Source organism: Diabrotica virgifera, chromosome 8 (assembly GCF_917563875.1).
Source record: "Diabrotica virgifera virgifera chromosome 8, PGI_DIABVI_V3a".
In the NCBI taxonomy this organism is placed as follows: domain Eukaryota; kingdom Metazoa; phylum Arthropoda; class Insecta; order Coleoptera; family Chrysomelidae; genus Diabrotica; species Diabrotica virgifera.
In genome coordinates this window covers 228,790,694-228,812,079 of record NC_065450.1, presented here as the reverse complement: position 1 = coordinate 228,812,079, position 21,386 = coordinate 228,790,694, and the positions used below count along the sequence as shown (strand labels likewise).

At 32.5% G+C, this 21,386-nt stretch overlaps 2 protein-coding genes across 5 annotated transcripts in view; one reads left to right on the top strand and one right to left on the bottom strand.

Annotated features, from left to right (window-relative positions):
- The window catches only part of LOC114333155 (homogentisate 1,2-dioxygenase), a 76,583-nt gene extending 60,560 nt beyond the window's left edge, over positions 1 to 16,023 (top strand). Inside the window, exons 5-6 of the mRNA XM_028282984.2 lie at positions 13,414 to 13,722; positions 15,781 to 16,023. Of these exons, the coding sequence (XP_028138785.1) occupies positions 13,414 to 13,722; positions 15,781 to 15,912 (441 nt within the window). The 3' untranslated portion in view covers positions 15,913 to 16,023. The remainder of the gene's footprint in view (positions 1 to 13,413; positions 13,723 to 15,780) is intronic.
- LOC114333158 (galactokinase) overlaps positions 15,952 to 21,386 on the bottom strand; it is a 103,642-nt gene continuing 98,207 nt past the window's right edge. For all 4 annotated transcript variants that reach the window (XM_050659762.1, XM_028282989.2, XM_028282990.2 and 1 more), the window contains exon 8: positions 15,952 to 16,190. In XM_050659762.1, coding sequence (XP_050515719.1) covers positions 16,080 to 16,190 — 111 coding nt within the window. In that variant the 3' untranslated portion in view covers positions 15,952 to 16,079. The remainder of the gene's footprint in view (positions 16,191 to 21,386) is intronic.

Genomic DNA, 21,386 nt, shown 5'->3' with positions numbered 1-21,386 from the left:
TGACTCACTTTGGAACGTTCAAGAGTATTCGATGGACAACTTCGGAACCAAAATTAAGCTCTCCTAGACTCGATATTCAATTTAAGAATAGTATTTAAATAAAAAAGGTACTCGCTAGAATAGCTAGAATCAATATTCATCTTAATAACCAAAAAGCCAAACCCCCAACCCTATGACGGGTTCTGTCCGATAAGCCTTATGAGCCATGCAGCAAAAAAGTCCTATTAAAAGTCGTACTTATAGCCCAGTAAATGACCGTTTTGGAGTGTAATTTCCAGGGGCAACTCCGAATTTCATGAAAATTTGTTTTTTACCCTCCACTTCAAAGTTGAAATTGTGCCGTTGGTTGCTTCTACTTGGGGAGTGACAGTCACCCCTTTTCGAAGGTGAAAAAACATAAGTTCAAGATAAGACCGGAAATAGATAAATTGACTGATTTTAAGCAACTTTTGTTGTATAGAGTTTTTTATGTAAGTCAATAATTTTCGAGATATTTGCGATTGAAAATGTGATTTTTCGACAAAAAAACTACGTTTTCGGATGGTTTTTCGCAAATAACTTAAAAAGTAAATATTTCATCGAAAAAAATATTTTTAGCCAAAGTGTAGCTAAAAAAACAAAAAAGTGGTGCATCAGTAAAGAAACAGAAATCACCGAATAATTAAGCAATTTTCGGGAAAAGCTTATTAACATTTTAAGTATCTAAAAAAGCGTTATATTTGTTTTTTTTTACAAAAGTTTCTAGCTTCAAAAATAAACGAGTTACAGTGAAAATAAAAGTTGGTCCCTTTATTTGGTAAAAAAAAAAATCGTGAAAACCTCCCTCTATTTAGAGCCCTAAATAAAATTAATCGTTACCGCTTTACCATTTATTTTAACTGTATGTGTATTGTTTATATGATCTCTAAGTTTTATTGGTTTGAAGTGTTTATTTTTAAAAAAAATTAATTTTATACATAGTAAAAAAAATTTCTAAAAATTTTTGAAAAATTTACTTTTTTCAACATAACTTAAAAAGTATTAGTGATAAGAAAAATCTTAAGGAGTAAAAAAAAGTAGGTTTTGCTATTATAAATATGCTAGTTTCATTTTGTATTTCCGTAAGACAAAAATTGGTTAAGATATGGCTGTTCAAAATTTGCATACACTCGTGAATAGTGACCCGTTCAAGCTTTTTCAACTATAACCCTTTCAAATATAAACACTTTAAACCGGTGAGACTGACAGATCATATAAAAAATAGATAAGTAAGTAAATCGTTTGTAAAGCGGTAGCGATTAATTTCATTTGGGGAGCTAAACACGGGGAGATTTTCATGATTTTTTTATCAAAAAAAAGAGGGCCAACTTTATTTGAGCGTAACTCGCTTAATTTTAATGCTCGAAACTTTTATAAACAATTAAAATGAAGCTTTTTATAAACAAAAACTTTAAAAAAGTTTTAATGGATTTTTCCCGAATTGGAATTAGACGAATAAGAACGTATTTTTCATGAGCTACAACTTTGTTTTTACTCAATTGATAGACTTTCTTCATACACAAATTTTCGGTTTTTTATAAGCTACACTTTTGCTAAGGATATATTTTTCGATCAAATATTTACTTTTTGAGTTATTTGCGAAAAACCGTCTGAAAACGTAGTTTTTTGTCAAAAAAATAAACATATTCAATCGCAAATAACTCGAAAAGTATTGACTTACCTACAAAAACTCTATTGAACAAAAGTTGCTTAAAATCAGTCAATTTATCCATTTCCGGTCTTATCTTAAACGTATGTTTTTTCACCCCCGAGAAGGGGTGACTGTCACCTCCCAAGTAAAAGCAACCAACGGCACAATTTCAACTTTGAAGTGGAGGGTAAGTAGAACCTAAATCCAAATTTTCATGCAGTTCGAAGTTGCCCCTGAAAATTCCACGGTATCGCCGTATTTCCCGTTAATTTACTGGGCTATTAAACCAAATCTATAAAAAGTGCGAAACAATCATTGGAGACGATCAGTTTGGATTCAGAGATGGCATGGGAACGGGAGAAGCCGTGTTTAGTTTACTAGTTCTGGCTCAAAAATGCTACGACCAACAGAAATATATATTTATATGCTTCATAGACTTCAAAAAAGCATTTGATAGAGTAAGCATGACCTACTGCTATTTAATCTTTATTCTGAGTTTCTATTTGAAGAGGCACTGCAAGATTCCAAGTATGGAGTCAAGATGAATGGCATAAATATCAACGGCATCAAATACGCCGATGATACGGTGTTGATTGCGGATTCCGACTTGGGTCTACAACGACACATCGAACGGACCAAGTCGGTCTGTGAGAAATTTGGTATGAAAATAAACATTAAGAAAACCAAAGCGATGTCAATCCGAAAAAACCAAACTGTAGCTCAATCTCACACAATAAACGGGCCACGGGCAATTTTAGAACAGGTCAACAAGTTCAAGTAACTGGGATGTTGTATCTACAGCAGCCTAAATCCTGATCTAGAAATAGGTTTGAGAATACAACAGGACAGAAAATCTTTCGAAAAATCAAAAGACTGCTATATGATTCTCGAACAAAACTCGAAATTCGACTATGTTTATCACAATTCTACGTCTAATCGACTCTTCTCTATACAGTTGAAAGCTGGACCCTTAAAACATCAACCATAAATAAATTGGAAGCCTTTCAAATGTGGATCTACTAAAGAATCCTAAAGATTTCGTGAATATCACATCTTATTCTTTTTCTTTTAGACCATTTCTATCCAACTTTGGACATAGGCCTTCCCCAAATTTTTCCATTTCCATCTGTCCTTGGCTGCGCTTTTCCAGTTAGTTCCTGCAGCTTTTACAATATCGTCCTTCCATCGCATCTGAGGTCTTCTTCTTTTTCTTCTTCCTGTCCACGGTCTCCAGTTTTGTATTTCAGCATTCCATCTTTTATCTTCCTGTCTCGCATTGTGGCCCGCAAATCTCCATTTTAACCCTGTTATATGTTCAGTTACATTTTTTTCTTTTGTTTTCTCTCTTATCCATTTGTTTGATTTTCTGTCTTGTAGTTTTATTCCAAACATGGATCTTTCCATTTTTCTCTGAGTTATTTCAATTTTGTTTATGTTGGTCTTTGTTAACGTCCATGTTTCTGAGCCATACGTCAGAACAGGAAGGATGCACTGCGGTCAAACACACGGGTTTTTAGGTACTGTTGTATCTGTGTGCTTTTTAGTATCCATCTTAACTTTGTTACTGTACTTCAATATATATATATATATATATATATATATATATATATATATATATATATATATATATATATATATATATATATAAAGTAGTTTGGTATAAATAAATAAAAATAAAAATTGTAAATAATAAAATAAAAATAAAATGTATATATATAAAAAAATAAAAACTTGTATCTATATATATATATATATATATATATATATATATATATATATATACATATATATATATATATATATATATATATATATCTATATATATATTCGTCAACAACCTCAATATTGACATTATTTATATTTACATTTATTCTGTCTTTTGTATTTGTCACGATTTTGGTTTTACTCATGTTCATTTTTAATCCTATTTTCTCCGATGCGTGTGCTAGTTGAGTCAGCATTGTGGCTAGTTCTTCTTGGTTGGTTGTAATAAGGACAACATCATCGCAATATCTGAGGTGATTGAGATTCTTCCTGTTTATGTCGATACCCATGTCTTCCCACTACAGTTCTTTAAAGACGTCTTCCAGAGCTAAGGTGAAGAGTTTTGGGGATATTACATCTCCTTGTCTTACGCCTCTACGTATTTCTATGAGATTAATTTTGTTTGTTTTATTTTCCCATTCGACTGTCATAGTTGCTGTTTTATAGACGTTATGTAAGAGTTACCTGTACCTGGAGTATATTCTGCTGTTATTTAGAGCTTTTTATATCGCCCATAATATCTCGACACTATCGAACGCTTTTTCATAGTCTATAAAGGCTAAACGCATACCTCAAAACACATACCCCAAATATCGCATAACTCAAACAAAAAGCGCCGCATGGAATAGGCAAGGATCGAGAATTTTTCAACACAGTGAAAGTTAGAATAACATCATACCTAGGCCACATACCTATTGAGAAATAAGAAGTACCAATATGCTCAATTAATAGTGAAATAAAAGATCCAGGGATAGAGAGGACTACGAAGTAAAATACGATCGTGGCTAAGGCTTTGTACATATGGGCGGTTTGTCCCATTCCTCCCCTAGTAACTTACAACCACCGCGGTTTGACGACGTTGGGCGGTTGCATGTGTACGATACTATGTGGTTGCATTTGTTCCTTGGTAACTTCAACCACGGCGTTTGGGTTTTTCAGGTAAAACCTGAACCCTTGTACAAAGCCTAAGCAACAACCCACAATGGACAGGGCTAAATTTTGAACATAGTAGTAGCCAAACTAAACAGTAAAGCGCCAGGAACGGACAAAGTTTCGGCAGAATTGTTTAAATATGGAGGATCCGAACTCTGAAGAAGAATCCATTACCTGAAAAAGTTGGTGTGGACCAAGGAGCAAATCCCGGAGGAATGGGCAGTTGGTCTTATACAGGCAATATATAAAAAAGGAGATAAGAGGGAATATTTTCTACATTCTTCAATAACACCACATCTCAAAGCTGCGTCAAAGCTTTTTTCAGTTGCGGCCGTAATCGTCTATGCTTCAACTCCATATAAGAGGGTGGAGAATATGTAGCATCTCTCTCTCTCTCACTCACTCACTCTTTCTTTCTCTTTCTCGCTCCCTCTTTCTCGCTCCCTCTTTCTCGCTCCCTCTTTCTATATCCCTTTCTCTCATTTAATTTAAAAAACATTTAATAAATTAAGAAAGAACTACCTTTATGAAGACAAGTTCTAAGGTAACTGTTTGTTATGGATTTTTCTTACTCCACCTCTATGTTCAGTACTTTCTCTCGTTCTTGTCGAATGACCTTCCAGATGACAATGGTCTCTGTTGCTGTTGTGATATTTGGGTTCGTCAGGGATTTCTTGATTGTTGAAGTAGTTAGCAGTTAGACCGACCATTTATTTGTACTTAATGCTTAGCGCTCTTTTATTAATTTTAATTGTCAGTTTATCGTGTCATCAGTGTTATCATTAAGTTAGATCATAGTATTTAGGAAGTAGTTCTCGGTATCATTTCCCCTGATTATTATTTTAATGATTCTAATCTGATAGTTAAGGTATGAAATAATGGTATCGTGAAATGGTATTTATATACAAATTAATAATGATCATTATTGTTTCCGATAATATCTAATTATTTATGAATGGAAAATTACACCAGTGGTTTACATTCAATAGAAAATATTTCTCTTTTTCTTTCTTTACTTCTAAAAATGCCTATCTTCTGGAGATGTTGGCAACCACATTGACCCATCTTATTCTATTTACGGCACTACGTCCACTGTCCAGGGCCTCTCCTGCCCTCAATCTTGCCTTGTAGAATCAACTGTAGCAGTCTGTAGTTTTCATTACGCATAATGTGGCCGAAGTAAGCCAATTTTCTGTTCATTACGGTGTTGATTATTTCTTTGTCTTTTCTTAGCCTCTGGAGAATAGTTATATTAGTTGTGTAGTGTTATATGAGACCCTCAACATACGTCGGTAGCACCACATTTCAAACGCCTCTAACCGTTTTATGGCATCTTCTGTCAGACTCCAGCTTTCAACTCCGTAGAGGAGGACACTAAAGAATTCTTATGCGTATATTGATCAGTGTTGCCAATCGCATTTCTCTAGATTATCCGATAATCGCTCGAAAAATATCCGATTTGTCACGAAAAGGGACACTAGGTCAAAAATTATTCTGTTATTAAAATCAATGTTGCCAATGTTATTCTTTTAGTCCCCTTAACAACCATCAAATAACAAAATCCGTTGTTCGTACGCCAATCAGTTGATTGTAATCAATGATCATTATGATAATTACCATAATTGATTGATTAATTAATTATTAATTATCAATTATTAAGATAATTGATTAATTAATCTAATCTCATAATTGTAATCAATTATGTTTTCAGCAACACGATCAAAGTTGACATTGACAGTAATTAAATATTTGATAATGATCAGTTGATTCCATTTCTGATTAGCGTTCTAACAACCGCAACCGGCCCTTTAATCTACTGGATTCTCTATTTCAAAGTTTAAAAATTTTAGTTTATAGATGAAAATCTCGTATCCTAGCTGATTATTACCTAATTCATGTATGTAAATACTATTTACTTACTATTATTATATTATTCGTATTTTGTATTATCCTAAGTGTTAAATTCTAAATAAATAAATAAATCTAAATATTTCATTATCGTTATATTAATTTATTATAATAATTTAAGTAAAAAAAAACACTTTTAAATATTATTTAATTAAAACGTAATAACTACCTAAAACTAGGTACTGGAAAAATAAATAATAAATAAATCAATACAAAATAAACTACAGCTACATTAATAGCATATTCGCAAAATTTCTGGTCAATGCTTTTAAGATGCATTATTTTTTCGAGTCCTGAGACAGCTAATAAGTATTATTTAAAAATTTAAACGCAGAATGAAAGATTACATTGTTACCGAAGGTCGAAAGTCTCTGAAGACTTCTATAATTTTTATTCTAATATGTTACAGGGGTAAAAGGAAAAGAGAATATTGAGTGTGATTATTAATTTCAAATATCTCTTTCAAAGAAACATTTTGTTTATTCTAAGGGACTTTCAGCCCTCGACAATAATGTAATCATTCATTCTGCTTTCAAATTTTTCAAAAATATTGATTAGTTTTCTCAGGATTCGAAAAAAATGAATAAGTTTAAAGATTATTGGTCCGAAATTTTGCGCCTATGCTCTTTTAACAACTAAAGATTTATTACAACTAAAAAAATAGAGATGTAGTTGACAGTCTTGTAGTTATTAAGGTATCAAAGTTTATTATCCATAATCCCCGTGGTTCGTTCAACGTTAATGCCCGACTAAATAATTTTTATAGGCAAAAAATTTGAAGGATTTTTGAGTTAATTAGTAGATATCTAGATGTTACTAGTTTCAAATAAGTAGATTTTTCTACAACCACTATTCCAAATGCATTTTTCTGCACAATTTTATGTTAACAAACTTAATATTTTCTCACAGAATAACTGACAGTAGTGTGCAGAAAAGTGACGTTTCTGTGCCGGAAAGTTCTTTTCTGCATAGTACCATTACATTCCTCAAAAACATAATAAATATAATTAGGTATATCATTAGCTTCTAATAACACAAAAACATACTGGGTGATTCATTAAATCTAAAGATCATGAACTATGCTAGACTTTCGTGACGCACCCTGTATATTTAAATCTATGTTTATAAAGCGCCCATTTGAATTTAAAAGTTAACGGGTCACAGCATTTTTTTAATAATTTTCTAAAATAAGTACACAAACAATTTTATTTCATAAGTAGTTTCCATACTTTCTAATTTCAAAACTTCACCCTGTATTATTGTTAATTATATTTCGTTAAAATTGGTTGTTAAGCAGCTTTTAAAAATATAAAAATATATAGGGTGTTCCAATAAAAATAAAACATATGGACTCTGCCAGGCTTGCGTCAATCACCCTGTAGATTTAAATTTATATTTAAAAAATGCACATTTATATATATATTAAAATCGACGTGTCCCAGCGCTTTTTATAATTCTTTAAAACAAGGACACAAATCATTTTTTTCCGTAAGTGCCTTTCACACTGTATAACGGTTTTTGAAATTTGAATTGGACTAGTATGCCTTAAGTGGATGCACTTGTGCATTTAAATTCTAAACAAAAGAATCGGCACATGTCCCCTTTGTCAAAAGATGAAAAGTATCGGATGTCACTAACATTCATCCCGTATAGGCTATTTATAAAAATTTGGGTGGATCCAAACAAAATTAATGTGTTGTTGGTGTTGAGAATATATGGATGAGAAAGTTTTAGTCGATGGTAGATACACTGAAAAATATCCGCAAATATCCGATTTATTTAAAGGTATGAAGATACCTTTCGACAACTCTCCAAAAGGTACGCAAATCGGATAATTATCCGCCGATTGGCAACACTGATATTGATACTTAAAGACAAGTTGCACATAATTTTCCTAAGACTGTTAAAAGAGCTTCTGGCTTTTTCAATACGAGTTTTTATTTCGTAGCTATGATCCCAAGTATCCTTAATGTTGCAGCCGAGATAGCATATTTCCTGTACTCTCTCTAGGGGTGTATTGTTTACGATAATTTGAGCGTTTATGTTGGTGTTTTTACTAATGATTATTTCATTCATAGGAGATTCTGACCAATAAAAAGCTACATAAATCTAAATTAAATCGATAATTTTTGATAACTTCCCGTCGTCAAGTATATTACGTCAGATGCCCTTCGTTGCTACGAAAAAATACATTCAGTGACATTAATGACTAATGACAATTAATGTTTTAAAAATTATAAAATTGATCACTTTCAACCGTCAAATGAATATTTATAACAACTGTGTGTTTAATTGTACTAATTTGTACTTACATAAATAAATTACATAAAAAAATTTCTAGTATCAAAAGTAAACACTTTACGTTACGTTACGTTCAAAATAAAGAAAAGTTAGTCCCTTTTTTTTGGTAAAAAAATCTGGAAAATAACCCCCTAATTAGTATCTTAAATAAACTTAATCGTTATAACTTCACAAGTTTCTTGACTGGTGTATGTATTGTTAATATGATCTGTAAGTTTCATCGGTTCAAAGTCCTTATTTTTGAAAGGGCTGTAGTTAAAAGGGGTTGAACGAGTCACTGATCACGAATGAATGCAAATTTAGAAACACCAAATCTTAATCAATTTTTGTCTAACAAAAAAACAAAAAAATAGATGATATTCAGAAAAGCAATGCTGACTTTTTTTGTTTTTCGCGATTTTTGGCATCTCTAACAATTTTTAAGTTATTTTGAAAAAAAAAACATATTTTCAAAATTTAAATTTTTTAAAAATTTTACTTTAAAATCAGTTTTTTTCAAAAATAAGCACTTTGAATCGATGAAACTTACAGATCATGTAAACACAACATAAGTAAAATAATTTGTCTAGCGGTAACGATTAATTTCATTTAAGTTGCTAATTAGGGGGTGGTCTTCCCGATTTTTTTTTTGCCAAAACAAAAGGGACCAACTTTATTTTGAGCGTAACTTGCTTAAATATAATGCTAGAAACTTTTTATAAAAACAGAAATAAAGCTTTTTTCAAAAAAGAAATTATAATAGGTTTTCCCCAAAAAGTGCTTAATTTTTTGGATATTTCACTTCGAAGTATATTGGTTATAACTCTGGTTTTACGAGGTCCAGAGACCTAACGCGTACAACATTTTTTTAAATTTTTTACAGGCAAAATTTTTGCTAAGAACGTTTTTTTCGACAAAATACTTACTTTTTGAGTTATTTGCGAAAAACCGTCTAAAAACGTAGTTATTTTGTTGAAAAATGAACATATTCACTCGCAAATAACTCGAAAAGTGTTGACTTGGCGAAAAAGTTCTATAGAACAAAAGTTACTTAGAATTAGTCAGTTTGTCCATTTTCGGACTTATTTTGGACTTAAATTTTTTAAGCCCCAAGAGGGGGTGAAAGTCACTCCCAAGGCAAAAGCACACATCGGCACAATATCACTTTTTTTCTTTGACATGTAAGCTATACGTATGCCAAATTTCATGTCAATCCAAGTAGTTCTTTAAAATATAGAGCAAAAACCGTGAAAGAATGTACTAGTGGATGCCATGTTGATACAATAATGCAACCATGACCGTAAGATTACACAAATATGTATCAAAATCAAAAGAGGAATTAGACAAGGAGATACGTTATCTCCCAAACTCTTTACGACAGTTTCTACGATTCTATTCCATTTATAGATTCTATGATATGTTCACCTACGATTCTATATCTTCTTTTTCCTCCTCTTTAAAGATAATTTCACGAAATCGAATGAACTTTCCTTTTATTTTTTTTTTACTAATCTTCCATATAACTTCTAAGAAAACACCCTGTAAATATTTTAGTTAAACCGAATAAAGATCAACACTTTTATTTCTTGAGCGAAACCAATTCTGTTTTTTTTTATTTTTTATTGAAATTCGCAAGTTCAATATCATTAAGAGGCAATATCGAGCGCGGAAAATGCGTTCCAAGATTGTAGCTTTAATTATAAATATTTTGTCAAGATATTTGGCACATATATTCGTAATATAGTAAAGGTAAAGAATGGGGGTACAGAGCCCAATTTGAGAAGCATTTTAGTATGTGGAAATTACTCTATATTTAAATAAAATATTACAAAAACGAGTCTGTACCTCCATTAAGAAGAACACAAAAATTTCTTCAAATAAACTTTTTTATCCCATGTCTAGATTTTGTGTCACATTGGAATTACTAAAAATCGATTATCTGTAACAAGAAATCGAATTTGACTGACTTGGCACATTTAGCGCGCCTGTCAGTATAATACTTATTACTATCACAATATTGTGCCTTTGTTTTTGATAGCTAAGTGTCACTGTCATTGTCGTACTGTCACTCTCGACACACTGTTACCGCATTGTTGAAAGTTCGCAGAACTTTCGAAAAAAATATTGATGACGCTCTGATGTAGCCTCTTAACAAAATAAACTTCTATATTTCGACCTGATTGTTATTAACAAAAATTTTACCTGATTTTTAGTCAAAAAACGACAATCTTTGTAAGTTTAAAAATAGCTGAGAAAGAATTTTTGTTGACGACGTTTTGTTCTCAGACAAATTTATGGATTCATTAAAATACCACTAAATATCATTATAATTTAACACGGTATAATAAATAATATACAGGGTGAGTCACCACTAACGGGACGGAAGATTACAGCAAAAGGGTAAAAGAATTAGAAAACATTACATTATTAGTTTGTAAGTTGATAAAAGCTACATTTCAAGATTATTTGAAAATATACAGGGCATCCCAATAAATTGCGGCTTACCAAAGTTATATTTTTTCTTATGGGACACCCTGGCTCTATCTAGACTGGCTCAAGGCTGTATTTTGTCTCCTCTAATCTTGAAACTCTACTCTGAGAGAATATTTTGCGAAACAACGGGATATTGAAACTTATCATAACAGAATTACTGTGCCTAAAGTTAGCCTGTGTCCATTTAATTTTAATCTGACGAGATAATGGCAGTGCGCCTATACGGTGGCAAGCAGACCATCACTCTGGACCATGGCTTAGCAACATTTTCCCCTTATAATATGCATCCCATGCGCACGACACGATGCCTTAGTGTTATAGGTACCTAGGAATTGATCAGAGTAGTCGCAAAAGAAATTTCACTATACAGGGTGATTGATTAGTAGGGTAAAGCTCAATAGCTCCGCTATAGTAATAGATAGCGATAAAAGTTAATAACAAAAATTTTAGCCACCTTTGAGCTTCACATTATAAAATTAGTTAGAATGTTACAGGGTGTTCGATAACACAGTGGCAGACCTAACTTATGTTTTTTTTAATGGAACACCCTATATTTTATTTTATATTCGAAATCCTGTTAACTTCTCCATCACAAAAATATAAAGGTTTGTAATGTTATACAATTATACAGGGTATTTACAAAGTTATAACCAATTTTGTATGAAAATCGTAACAAGTTCAACTCCCTGTATAAATAAAAATAAACACAACAGCAATGGTTTATTAATGCCATATTTTTTTATTTATTGTCAAAATTTTTAAGAATTTATTGATATTGCTAATTTTCTTTATATCAAATACAGGGTGAGTCAAAACGCAAGTACATTATTTTCTCAGTAATGTTAAATGGAACACCCTGTATTTTATATCATTATTGAAAAGTAACATTAACGTACTTTAATTTTTATATAACATTCCCTATGCCCAAATTTATTAGTTTTCGAGATATTTTCATTTTTCAGAGCAAATTATTTTAGATGTTTAAATTTATCTAAATTTTAAGTAAGCCATGACTGAATTGACAATTGAAGATTACCGATTATCAATCCGGTAATCAATGTAACACTGTAGCAAATAAAGAAATAAAAATAATTTATTAGTAATACATTTTACAAACAAAAACACAACCACTACATGCAACATTTTTGAAACAATTAAAAACTATCTTTTTATGTAAATGCAACAAATAAATAAAGAAAATTAGTAATAAATTTTACAAAAAAACACACAAACACAAAATACAATATTTTGTGAAGACAATTAAACACTAGTTTTGTATGTAAATGTAACAATGTAACAAATAAAGAACGAAACATAATTTATCAGTAATACATTCTGCAAAAAAACATATTTGAAAAAAATAGAAGCTACTTTTAATAAAATATTTTTAATATTTAATTACATAAGGTGTTCAAAATTATCTCCTAACACATTTATGTACGCCTAAAAACGATCATTGAATGAGCTACTTACTCTACGGAGCATTTGTAAATTAACACATCGAAATACACTTTGTATTCTATTTTTCATCTCACCTCTTGTTGTTGGAGGTATTTTATAAACTTCATTATTAACGTAACCCCAAAAAAATCAGTCCAGTTTATTAAATTCTGGTGATTTGGGTGGCCACTCTACTGGTCCATTGAAAAATGAAAATATCTCGAAAACTAATAAACTTGACATAGAGAATGTTATCTAAAAATTAAAGTACGGTAATGGTACTTTTCAATAGTGATATAAAATACAGGGTGTTCCATTTAAAATTACTGAGAAAATAATGTACTTGCGTTTTGACTCACCCTGTATTTGATATAAAGAAAATTAGCAATATCGACCATTCTTGAAAATTTTGACAATACGTTAAAAAATATGGCATTAATAAACCATTGTTGTTTTGCTTATTTTTATTTATACAGAGAGTTGAACTTGTTACGATTTTCATATAAAATTGGTTATAACTTTGTAAGTACCCTGTATAACATAACAAACCTTTATATTTTTGTGATGGAGAAGTTAACAGAATTTCGAATATAAAATAAAATATAGGGTGTTCCATTTAAAAAAAAAAACATAAGTTAGGTCTGCCACTGTGTTATCGAACACCCTGTAACATTCTAACTAATTTTGTAATGTGAAGCTCAAAGGTGGCTAAAATTTTTGTTATTAACTTTTATTGCTATCTATTACTATAGCGGAGCTATTGAGCTTTACCCTACTAATCAATCACCCTGTATAGTAATGTGGTTGTCTGGTGATCTAATCTGCCGGTTGAACATTTTTGTCAACATTCTTTTTTAGCTTGATAAGTCACTATTTGGTGTCACTAGTTCCACATCAATTAATATTAAATTATAATTCTTTTCTAGGATCCCTCCATCTTCACGGTTCTAACTTGCCAATCCGAAAAGAAAGGCACAGCAATTGCGGACTTCGTAATCTTCCCACCGAGATGGTCAGTTCAAGAAAATACCTTCAGACCGCCGTACTACCACAGGAACTGCATGTCGGAGTTCATGGGACTCATTCTTGGAGAATACGAAGCCAAACGAGGAGGTCTGGCACCTGGCGGTGCTACTCTGCACAGCATCATGACACCTCACGGTCCCGACAGGAATTGCTTTGAAAGCGCCTCCAACGAACATTTGAAACCTACGAGAGTTGCGGAAGGAACTCAGGTTTGTATTAATTGGTTTTATTTTGATGAAGCCTTACTTTTACTTTATCCGGACATGTCATTCATAAAATTTCGGCCTAGTATCGGGCTACGTCGGTTCCATCTTTGTTGGCGAGCCACAAATCTTCGAGGGTACACTGACGAGGACAGTTTCTGCATGTAAGAAGATGTTCCATGTTCTGTGTTTCTCCACAGTCACAGTTCACATCATTTTTGTCTATTTTCCCCCATTTTACCATGTTTGATTTTACTGAGCGATCCCCGTTTTTATCCTATTCATAGTTTTAACGTTTTAAATTTTAGAGACTGACCGGTCCATTGAACCTGGGGAAGAGGAAAATACTCAGGCGGTTCATCCTGCACTGTTCCAAGGAAGCTTTTTCCTGGTCGCTTTCGTGGTGTTCGAGCTTTGTATAGGCCATGCCGTTCGTCCGTGATCTGTTTAATCTTCTCTATGTGCTCTACAACGCCTCTTCGTGTTGAGAGTTCTGAAAACCTGCTGCTTTATAATATAGACTTTCATGCACCCAGTTACTATCCTGCATGTCTCATACAGTTTCGAGTTTCTCCTCAACTTCTTCCAAGCTATTTCCTTGAGCATATATTGCGAGATCATCAGCATAGAGGAAGTTCTTGGTTTTGTGTATATATTGAAGACCATTAGTGCTAAAACACTTCTTTGTGAGAGGCCGTTCTTTTGAACTCTCCACCTACTTACTTTGCCCTCCAGCATAACGAAAAAACGTGTTTTGCAGTAAGGAATATACTATCTTACCCAGATGGTGTTCAATGAGAGTGTCGTATAATTTGCGGAGCAATGTTTTGTTTCTCACTGTGTCATAGACAGCTGTTTAATCTACGAAAGTAGCTCCTGTTTTTCTTCAGTTTTTCAGTCTTCAAGTTTTTCTTCAAAGCTCTCTTCAATGTGTTCTGTTAGTGCGAGGACTTGACCGGTGCAAGATTTTCCGGGTCTGAATCCTCCTTGTTGTAGAATGAGGTCTTGTTGACATTTTTTTTCTATTCTGGTGAGTATGAGTCTCTCGTATAGTTTGAAAAAGTGACGCAACAGCGAAATAGGTCTGTAGCTACTGGGTTGCCAGGTCCTTTTTTGGTTTTAACAAGGATATTACTTTAGATTTTCTCCATGATTTTGAAATTTTGCAGGCTTTGCTTTGGTGAAGCCAAACAGATAATTATATTTGTAGAAATAAAGCTAATACTAAACTGTAGCCAAGACAAAAAAATACACTTTCTTTCTTCAAATAAACTTTTTTATCCGAGGCCAAATTTTTGTGTCATTTTGGAACTACTAATGAATTAGTATGTAGTTCCAAAATGGCACAAAATCTAGGCATCGGATAAAAAAGTTTATTTGAAGAAAGTGTATTTTTTTGTTCTTTTTAATAATATTGTATTTAATTACAGAGTAATTTCCACATATTAATATATTTTTCAAATTGGGCTCTGTACTGTCATTCTTTATTATATTACGAATACGTGTGCCAAATATCTCGAAAAAATATTCAAAATTACAGCCACAATCTTGGAACGCGTTTTTGCTACCTGTTAATCGCTAGTGTTTCCCCTTAAAGCTATTGTTCTGTGATCGGAGCAGGTTGTTGCACTTAACTTTTTGGGAATTGCTACAAAGGTTGATTGCGGCCATTGTCTGGGGATTGTGGCAGTCTGATATATTAGATTAAAGAGTTCAACCATTACATCAACAACATCTTCATCAATGAGTTTTAATAATTCGATGAGCACATCATCTGGTCCAGTAGCTTTACCCTCTTTTGTGTTTTTAATGGCATAGATGATTTCTTCTCTTTTTATTGGTGGTCCGGTATCCTCTGTGATTTCTAATGACAGTTTAATAGTTGTTAGATGTAATTGGTCCATTGACACAATCTCTCCTTCACATCAGTATTAATATTTCCTTTATCATTTTTAATGTGATCATTACTTGTGTTTATTATGTTTAGTACATAGTTATGCATCTAATATACAATATAAATTATTATTCGGCAATATTTCTTTATTAATTTTTTCTCTTTTTCAGTCTTTTATGTTTGAAAGCTGCTTGGGATTAGCCCTCACGAAATGGGGAGCCAAAACATGCGAGAAAGTCAACCCTGATTATTACAAATGCTGGCAGAGTCTTGAAAAACACTTTACAGGACCCAAACACTAAAACACACTTAAATATTTTACTGATTTATAAAACAAATGCTTTTAACAAATATCTTCTTTATTATTTGTAACAAAAATATTTTGTACAATTAAAATCTTTTTAAGTAAAAAAGGAATGTTTTTTATTTGTCCTTCATCATATTATTTAAACTAACATAGTATATATGATCAGGATATCACCGAGGCACCAGCACTTGGTTTACATACGTAGAAGGTAGCGTTGCCTTTATATTTCTTCTGGATGTTTTCTATAACTTTGTCAACAGCATGGGAGTAAACCTAAAAATAAAAACATCTATTTTAAGAGAGATAAACATATGACGGAGCGATGATGGAGTAGTGATCGAGGCAATCAAACAAGGTGGAAATAAAATTATACAGGCTTTGGCTAAACTTTTCACCGAATGCATTTACCAAGGAAAAACCCCTTCTCAATGGAACAATGCAGTCATTGTTCTATTGTACAAGAAAGGTGACATAACAGATCTAAAAAACTACGGTCTTATCAGTTTGCTATCACGCATATACAAAATTTTCACAAAAATTATCAAAAATAGACTGGAGGCTAAGTTAGACTTGTATCAGCCTAGGGAACAAGCTGGATAACCGACCACTTACTGGTAATAGAAAAACCTGATAGAGAAGTCTGCGGAATACAACAAACCATTGGCACTGATATTCGTGGACTACGAGAAAGCATTCGATACCATAAGTCAGCAGAAAATGTTAAAAGCATTGACAGAATGCCGAATAGACCATCGCTACACTAACATGATCAAATATATCTACCAAAAGGCAACGGCTAGCGTAAGAGTATCTAAACAACAAACAAATAAATTCTGTATACAGCGAGGAGTGCGCCAAGGAGACACTATCTCACCAAATCTATTCACAACCTTTTTAGAGCATACTTTTAAGAAGGCAGATCTGAACGAATATGGTATCAACATAAATGGAGAGAAGCTCAATCATTTGAGATTCGCAAATGACATCGTCCTTATAGCCAATCGAATGGATGATGCAGTAATATTGTTGAACAAATTATATAACGCTGCCTTAGAGGTCGGACTACAGATTAATATCAACAAGATACAAATAATGACTAATCTGGTAATAAAATAAATTCTGTATACAGCGAGGAGTGCGCCAAGGAGACACTATCTCACCAAATCTATTCACAACCTTTTTAGAACACACTTTTAAGAAGGCAGATCTGAACGAATATGGTATCAACATAAATGGAGAGAAGCCCAATCATTTGAGATTCGCAAATGACATCGTCCTTATAGCCAATCGAATGGATGATGCAGTAATACTGTTGAACAAATTATATAACGCTGCCTTAGAGGTCGGACTACAGATTAATATCAACAAAATGCAAATAATGACTAATCTGGTAATAAAATAAATTCTGTATACAGCGAGGAGTGCGCCAAGGAGACACTATATCACCAAATCTATTCACAACCTTTTTAGAACACACTTTTAAGAAGGCAGATCTGAACGAATATGGTATCAACATAAATGGAGAGAAGCCCAATCATTTGAGATTCGCAAATGACATCGTCCTTATAGCCAATTGAATGGATGATGCAGTAATACTGTTGAACAAATTATATAACGCTGCCTTAGAGGTCGGACTACAGATTAATATCAACAAAATGCAAATAATGACTAATCTGGTAATAAAATAAATTCTGTATACAGCGAGGAGTGCGCCAAGGAGACACTATCTCACCAAATCTATTCACAACCTTTTTAGAACACACTTTTAAGAAGGCAGATCTGAACGAATATGGTATCAACATAAATGGAGAGAAGCCCAATCATTTGAGATTCGCAAATGACATCGTCCTTATAGCCAATCGAATGGATGATGCAGTAATACTGTTGAACAAATTATATAACGCTGCCTTAGAGGTCGGACTACAGATTAATATCAACAAGATGCAAATAATGACTAATCTGGTGCTAACTCGTAATATTGTTATTGATGGAATTGATATTGAGCAGACTGCGTCTTATAAGTACTTGGGACATGAAATTCGATTGAAAGGAGATAATCAGACGTGCGAGCTCCCACGTCACATAGGATTAGCTTGGGCAGCGTTTGATAAACTGAACTATGTATTTAAATCAGACTTACCCATATGCCTGAAAAGGAAAATCTTTGACAAGTGTGTATTGCCTGTACTAACTTATGGAGCGGAGACATTAAGGAAGCTCTCATACCAAAAGCGATATCCGATCGATATATGTAACACGCAACATCCCATATAGTCCAGACTGTATCGTCGCCCCCGTTAGGTAAATTATTTTGATCCGTCTTTTTTTGCACAAACGTTTTTACTTAAAAAAAAGGTCCTTATAACAAATACACGGTGCCGGGAGGTGCCGCGGTCGGATAATTGTTTAAACAATTTTTTTAAACAAATTTAAAAAATCAATTTTTTCACTTCGTACCAATTTTTTTAGATTCTTTGGGACATTATGAGCAAAAAATCTCTTATGATTTTTCTCTAGAATTAATTGTTGTCGAGTTATACGCGATTTAAAATTTGAAAAACACGAAAATAGTTATTTTCAAGGCTTTAACTCTGTTAAAAATTATTATTATGAAAGTCAGAAAGTGACTAAATCAAAGTTTAAAGCCCCCTTACATGATCCTGAAGAAATTTGTGACATTAATGTATTAAAAAGCTGTTATTTTTAATTATTAACAATGAGCGCTAACAGCGTATTGAGGCGGCCATCAATGTGGGTACGAGTAAGATGCACCATTGGACTGCCGGAATGGTGCATATTTTTCGCACTCACATTGACAGCCGCCTAAATACGCTTTCAGCGCTCATTGTTAATAATTAAAAATAACAACTTAGTAATAAATTAATGACACAAATTTTTTCAGGATCATGTAAGGGGACTTTAAACTTTTATTTTTTCACTTTCTAACTTTCATAATAATAATTTTTTCCGAAAATCGATCAGGAATTTAGATATTTTTGAAAGAAACGTTCGATATTTCCTTATACTTAGCCATTGCCTGGAAATGAAAAATAACTGTACGAAAATGTTATTTTCCACCCACCTCTACCGAAAGTATACTTTTCCGGACCTGATTGTAGGGAGCAAAGTTGTACTTTTCCTCCCTAGGGAGGAAAATATTTTTCCTCAATAGGGAGGAAAAGTAAAAGTGGCGTCATAGTATTTCATTCATGAAATATAACTTATTGAACGCCCTGTGCAATATCTTTTTTTATTACTTAAGTATCTATACATTTTAACGTTTATTTATAAAACACCCAGTAGTTTGCAGAATGGTAAAAAACAGTAAATTGTTATTTTGATTTAACAATGTTTACATTAATAATTTGACTTATATTTGACAGTTGACAGTTATATTGTACCTACTTGTTAGTTTTAGTTTTAATAAATTTTGTTGGTTAGTTACATAAATAAATTAAGTAAAAATGAAAAAATGACTTGTTATTTGAGGAAGGTGGAAAAACCATATGTATAACATGGGAGTAAAGTGCCTTTTCCCCCCTTGAATGATTACTGCCCTCCGCTACGCGTCGGGCAGTAAACTTCATTCTCGGGAGGAAAAGTAGCACTTTCCTCCCTTGTTATACAAATAGCTATTCCTTACTATACATAAGGAATAGTATATTGTACAACAGGGAGAAATATGTCATTTTCTCATGTGTTGTATACTGTACTTTTTCTATGGATGCGGTTGTGTCATGACGTCATGAGTTTAAACTTCAAAATTGAATAATTTAGGTGCTTTTACGTATATTATATACATAAATTGAAATAAAATACATATACATGTACATAGTTATTTAATATTCTTAAAATTTATATATTTACCTTATTTATTTAAAATTCTAATTAACAGTTATTTTCGAACAGTTTTGAAAGGTAATTCCTGGTAAGTTTTGCTCCAACACATTTTATTTGACAATATTAACTTGTGCTTGTATTGCGCATGTTACCATGGAAACGGCGATCATATATCGTCGCCTTAGTACTATAACTTAATAACTCCAAAATTGATGTTTTTGAGATAACTAGTTCACAAGATGTATTTTATTTGCCTCCATATTGTGTAAAAACTTAATAGCTCGCTCCAAACGGGTTAAGTATTTATTTATGATTGACGAAAGTTGATAAAACTCAAATGCCCCTAACATTCAGTGCTAAAAGTTGACAAAGATAAGTTATCAAGCTATTATTTAATCGAAATAATCGTGAATACGACATACACTGAATGCTATAACTAGATAACTCGAGTTATCTAGTTGTAGCACATGTTTTTCTGAAACCATTGAGCTTACCACATAATTGCTATCTGTTTATTCGGTTCATTTTAATGCAAGAATTCGAGAATTGTTAGCAGATCTGGTAACCCCCATGGCAGGGGGCTAATTTTCAACAAAATAATGTATAAAATATTAGTTGTGTTAAAAAGTTCACTTATATGCAACTTGACACAACATGCGACATTACCAAATGTTAACATTATGGTAATGAAAGTTGATAACTTTAATTTTTCATGGTTTTTTCCATATTGGAAAACAAATTTGCACCGTATTCCCAAATAGATCAGTTGCCAAAAATTTAAGGAACAGTATTTGAGAGCCGCAGAGTGAATTCCGTATTTTACCAACATCATGGTAGCAGCACAAATATCTTTAAAATCTTTAAACTCGTTTATCTCAAAACTACTAATTTCGTGTTATCAAGTTATAGTATTAAGACGACGATATGGAAAACCGTACGAGAACCCGTGAGAAAAAATATTTCCCACTGCAATGGCCGACTTTTCTCACTGCATAAGAAATTGTTCGTTTTGAATGTATGTAAGTAGTGAGAGAAGTTGCACATTGTATAACATCCATAGAAAAATATTTTTTCCTTACAGCAGATTCAGAACAAATGTATTATAAGTACAGTCAAAAATACGCAAATACGTCAAATTTGACAATTCAATATTTTTGTTTCTATAGTTACAAAACATGTACTTGGTGGCATCAAGAATATTTGAGTCAGAATATGTCTATTTGAAAATTTTAACATATTTATTTTAATATAATTTAAATGTTAGATTTTCGAAAAAATAGTATGTATACCTTGCAGGAAAAGCAACATTCCCGGACTCTGTATTCCCTTGTCTCGGCTTGCGCCTCGACAGCAATCTTTACATCGTCCGGGAATGTTAAGCTTTTCCTACTAGGTACACAATGTACTATTAACCGAGTTATTAAGCCTTAAAAATGGCCATTTTCTCTCGTTTTTTAACTTTTAAATCGCGTATAACTCGACAACAATCAATTTTAGAGAAAAATACAACCGACTTTTTTTGCTTATAATGACCCAAAGAGTCTAAAAAAATTATACCTACGAAGTGAAAAAATTGATTTTTTGAATTTGTTTTAAAAAATTATTTAAACAATTTTCCGACCGCGCCAC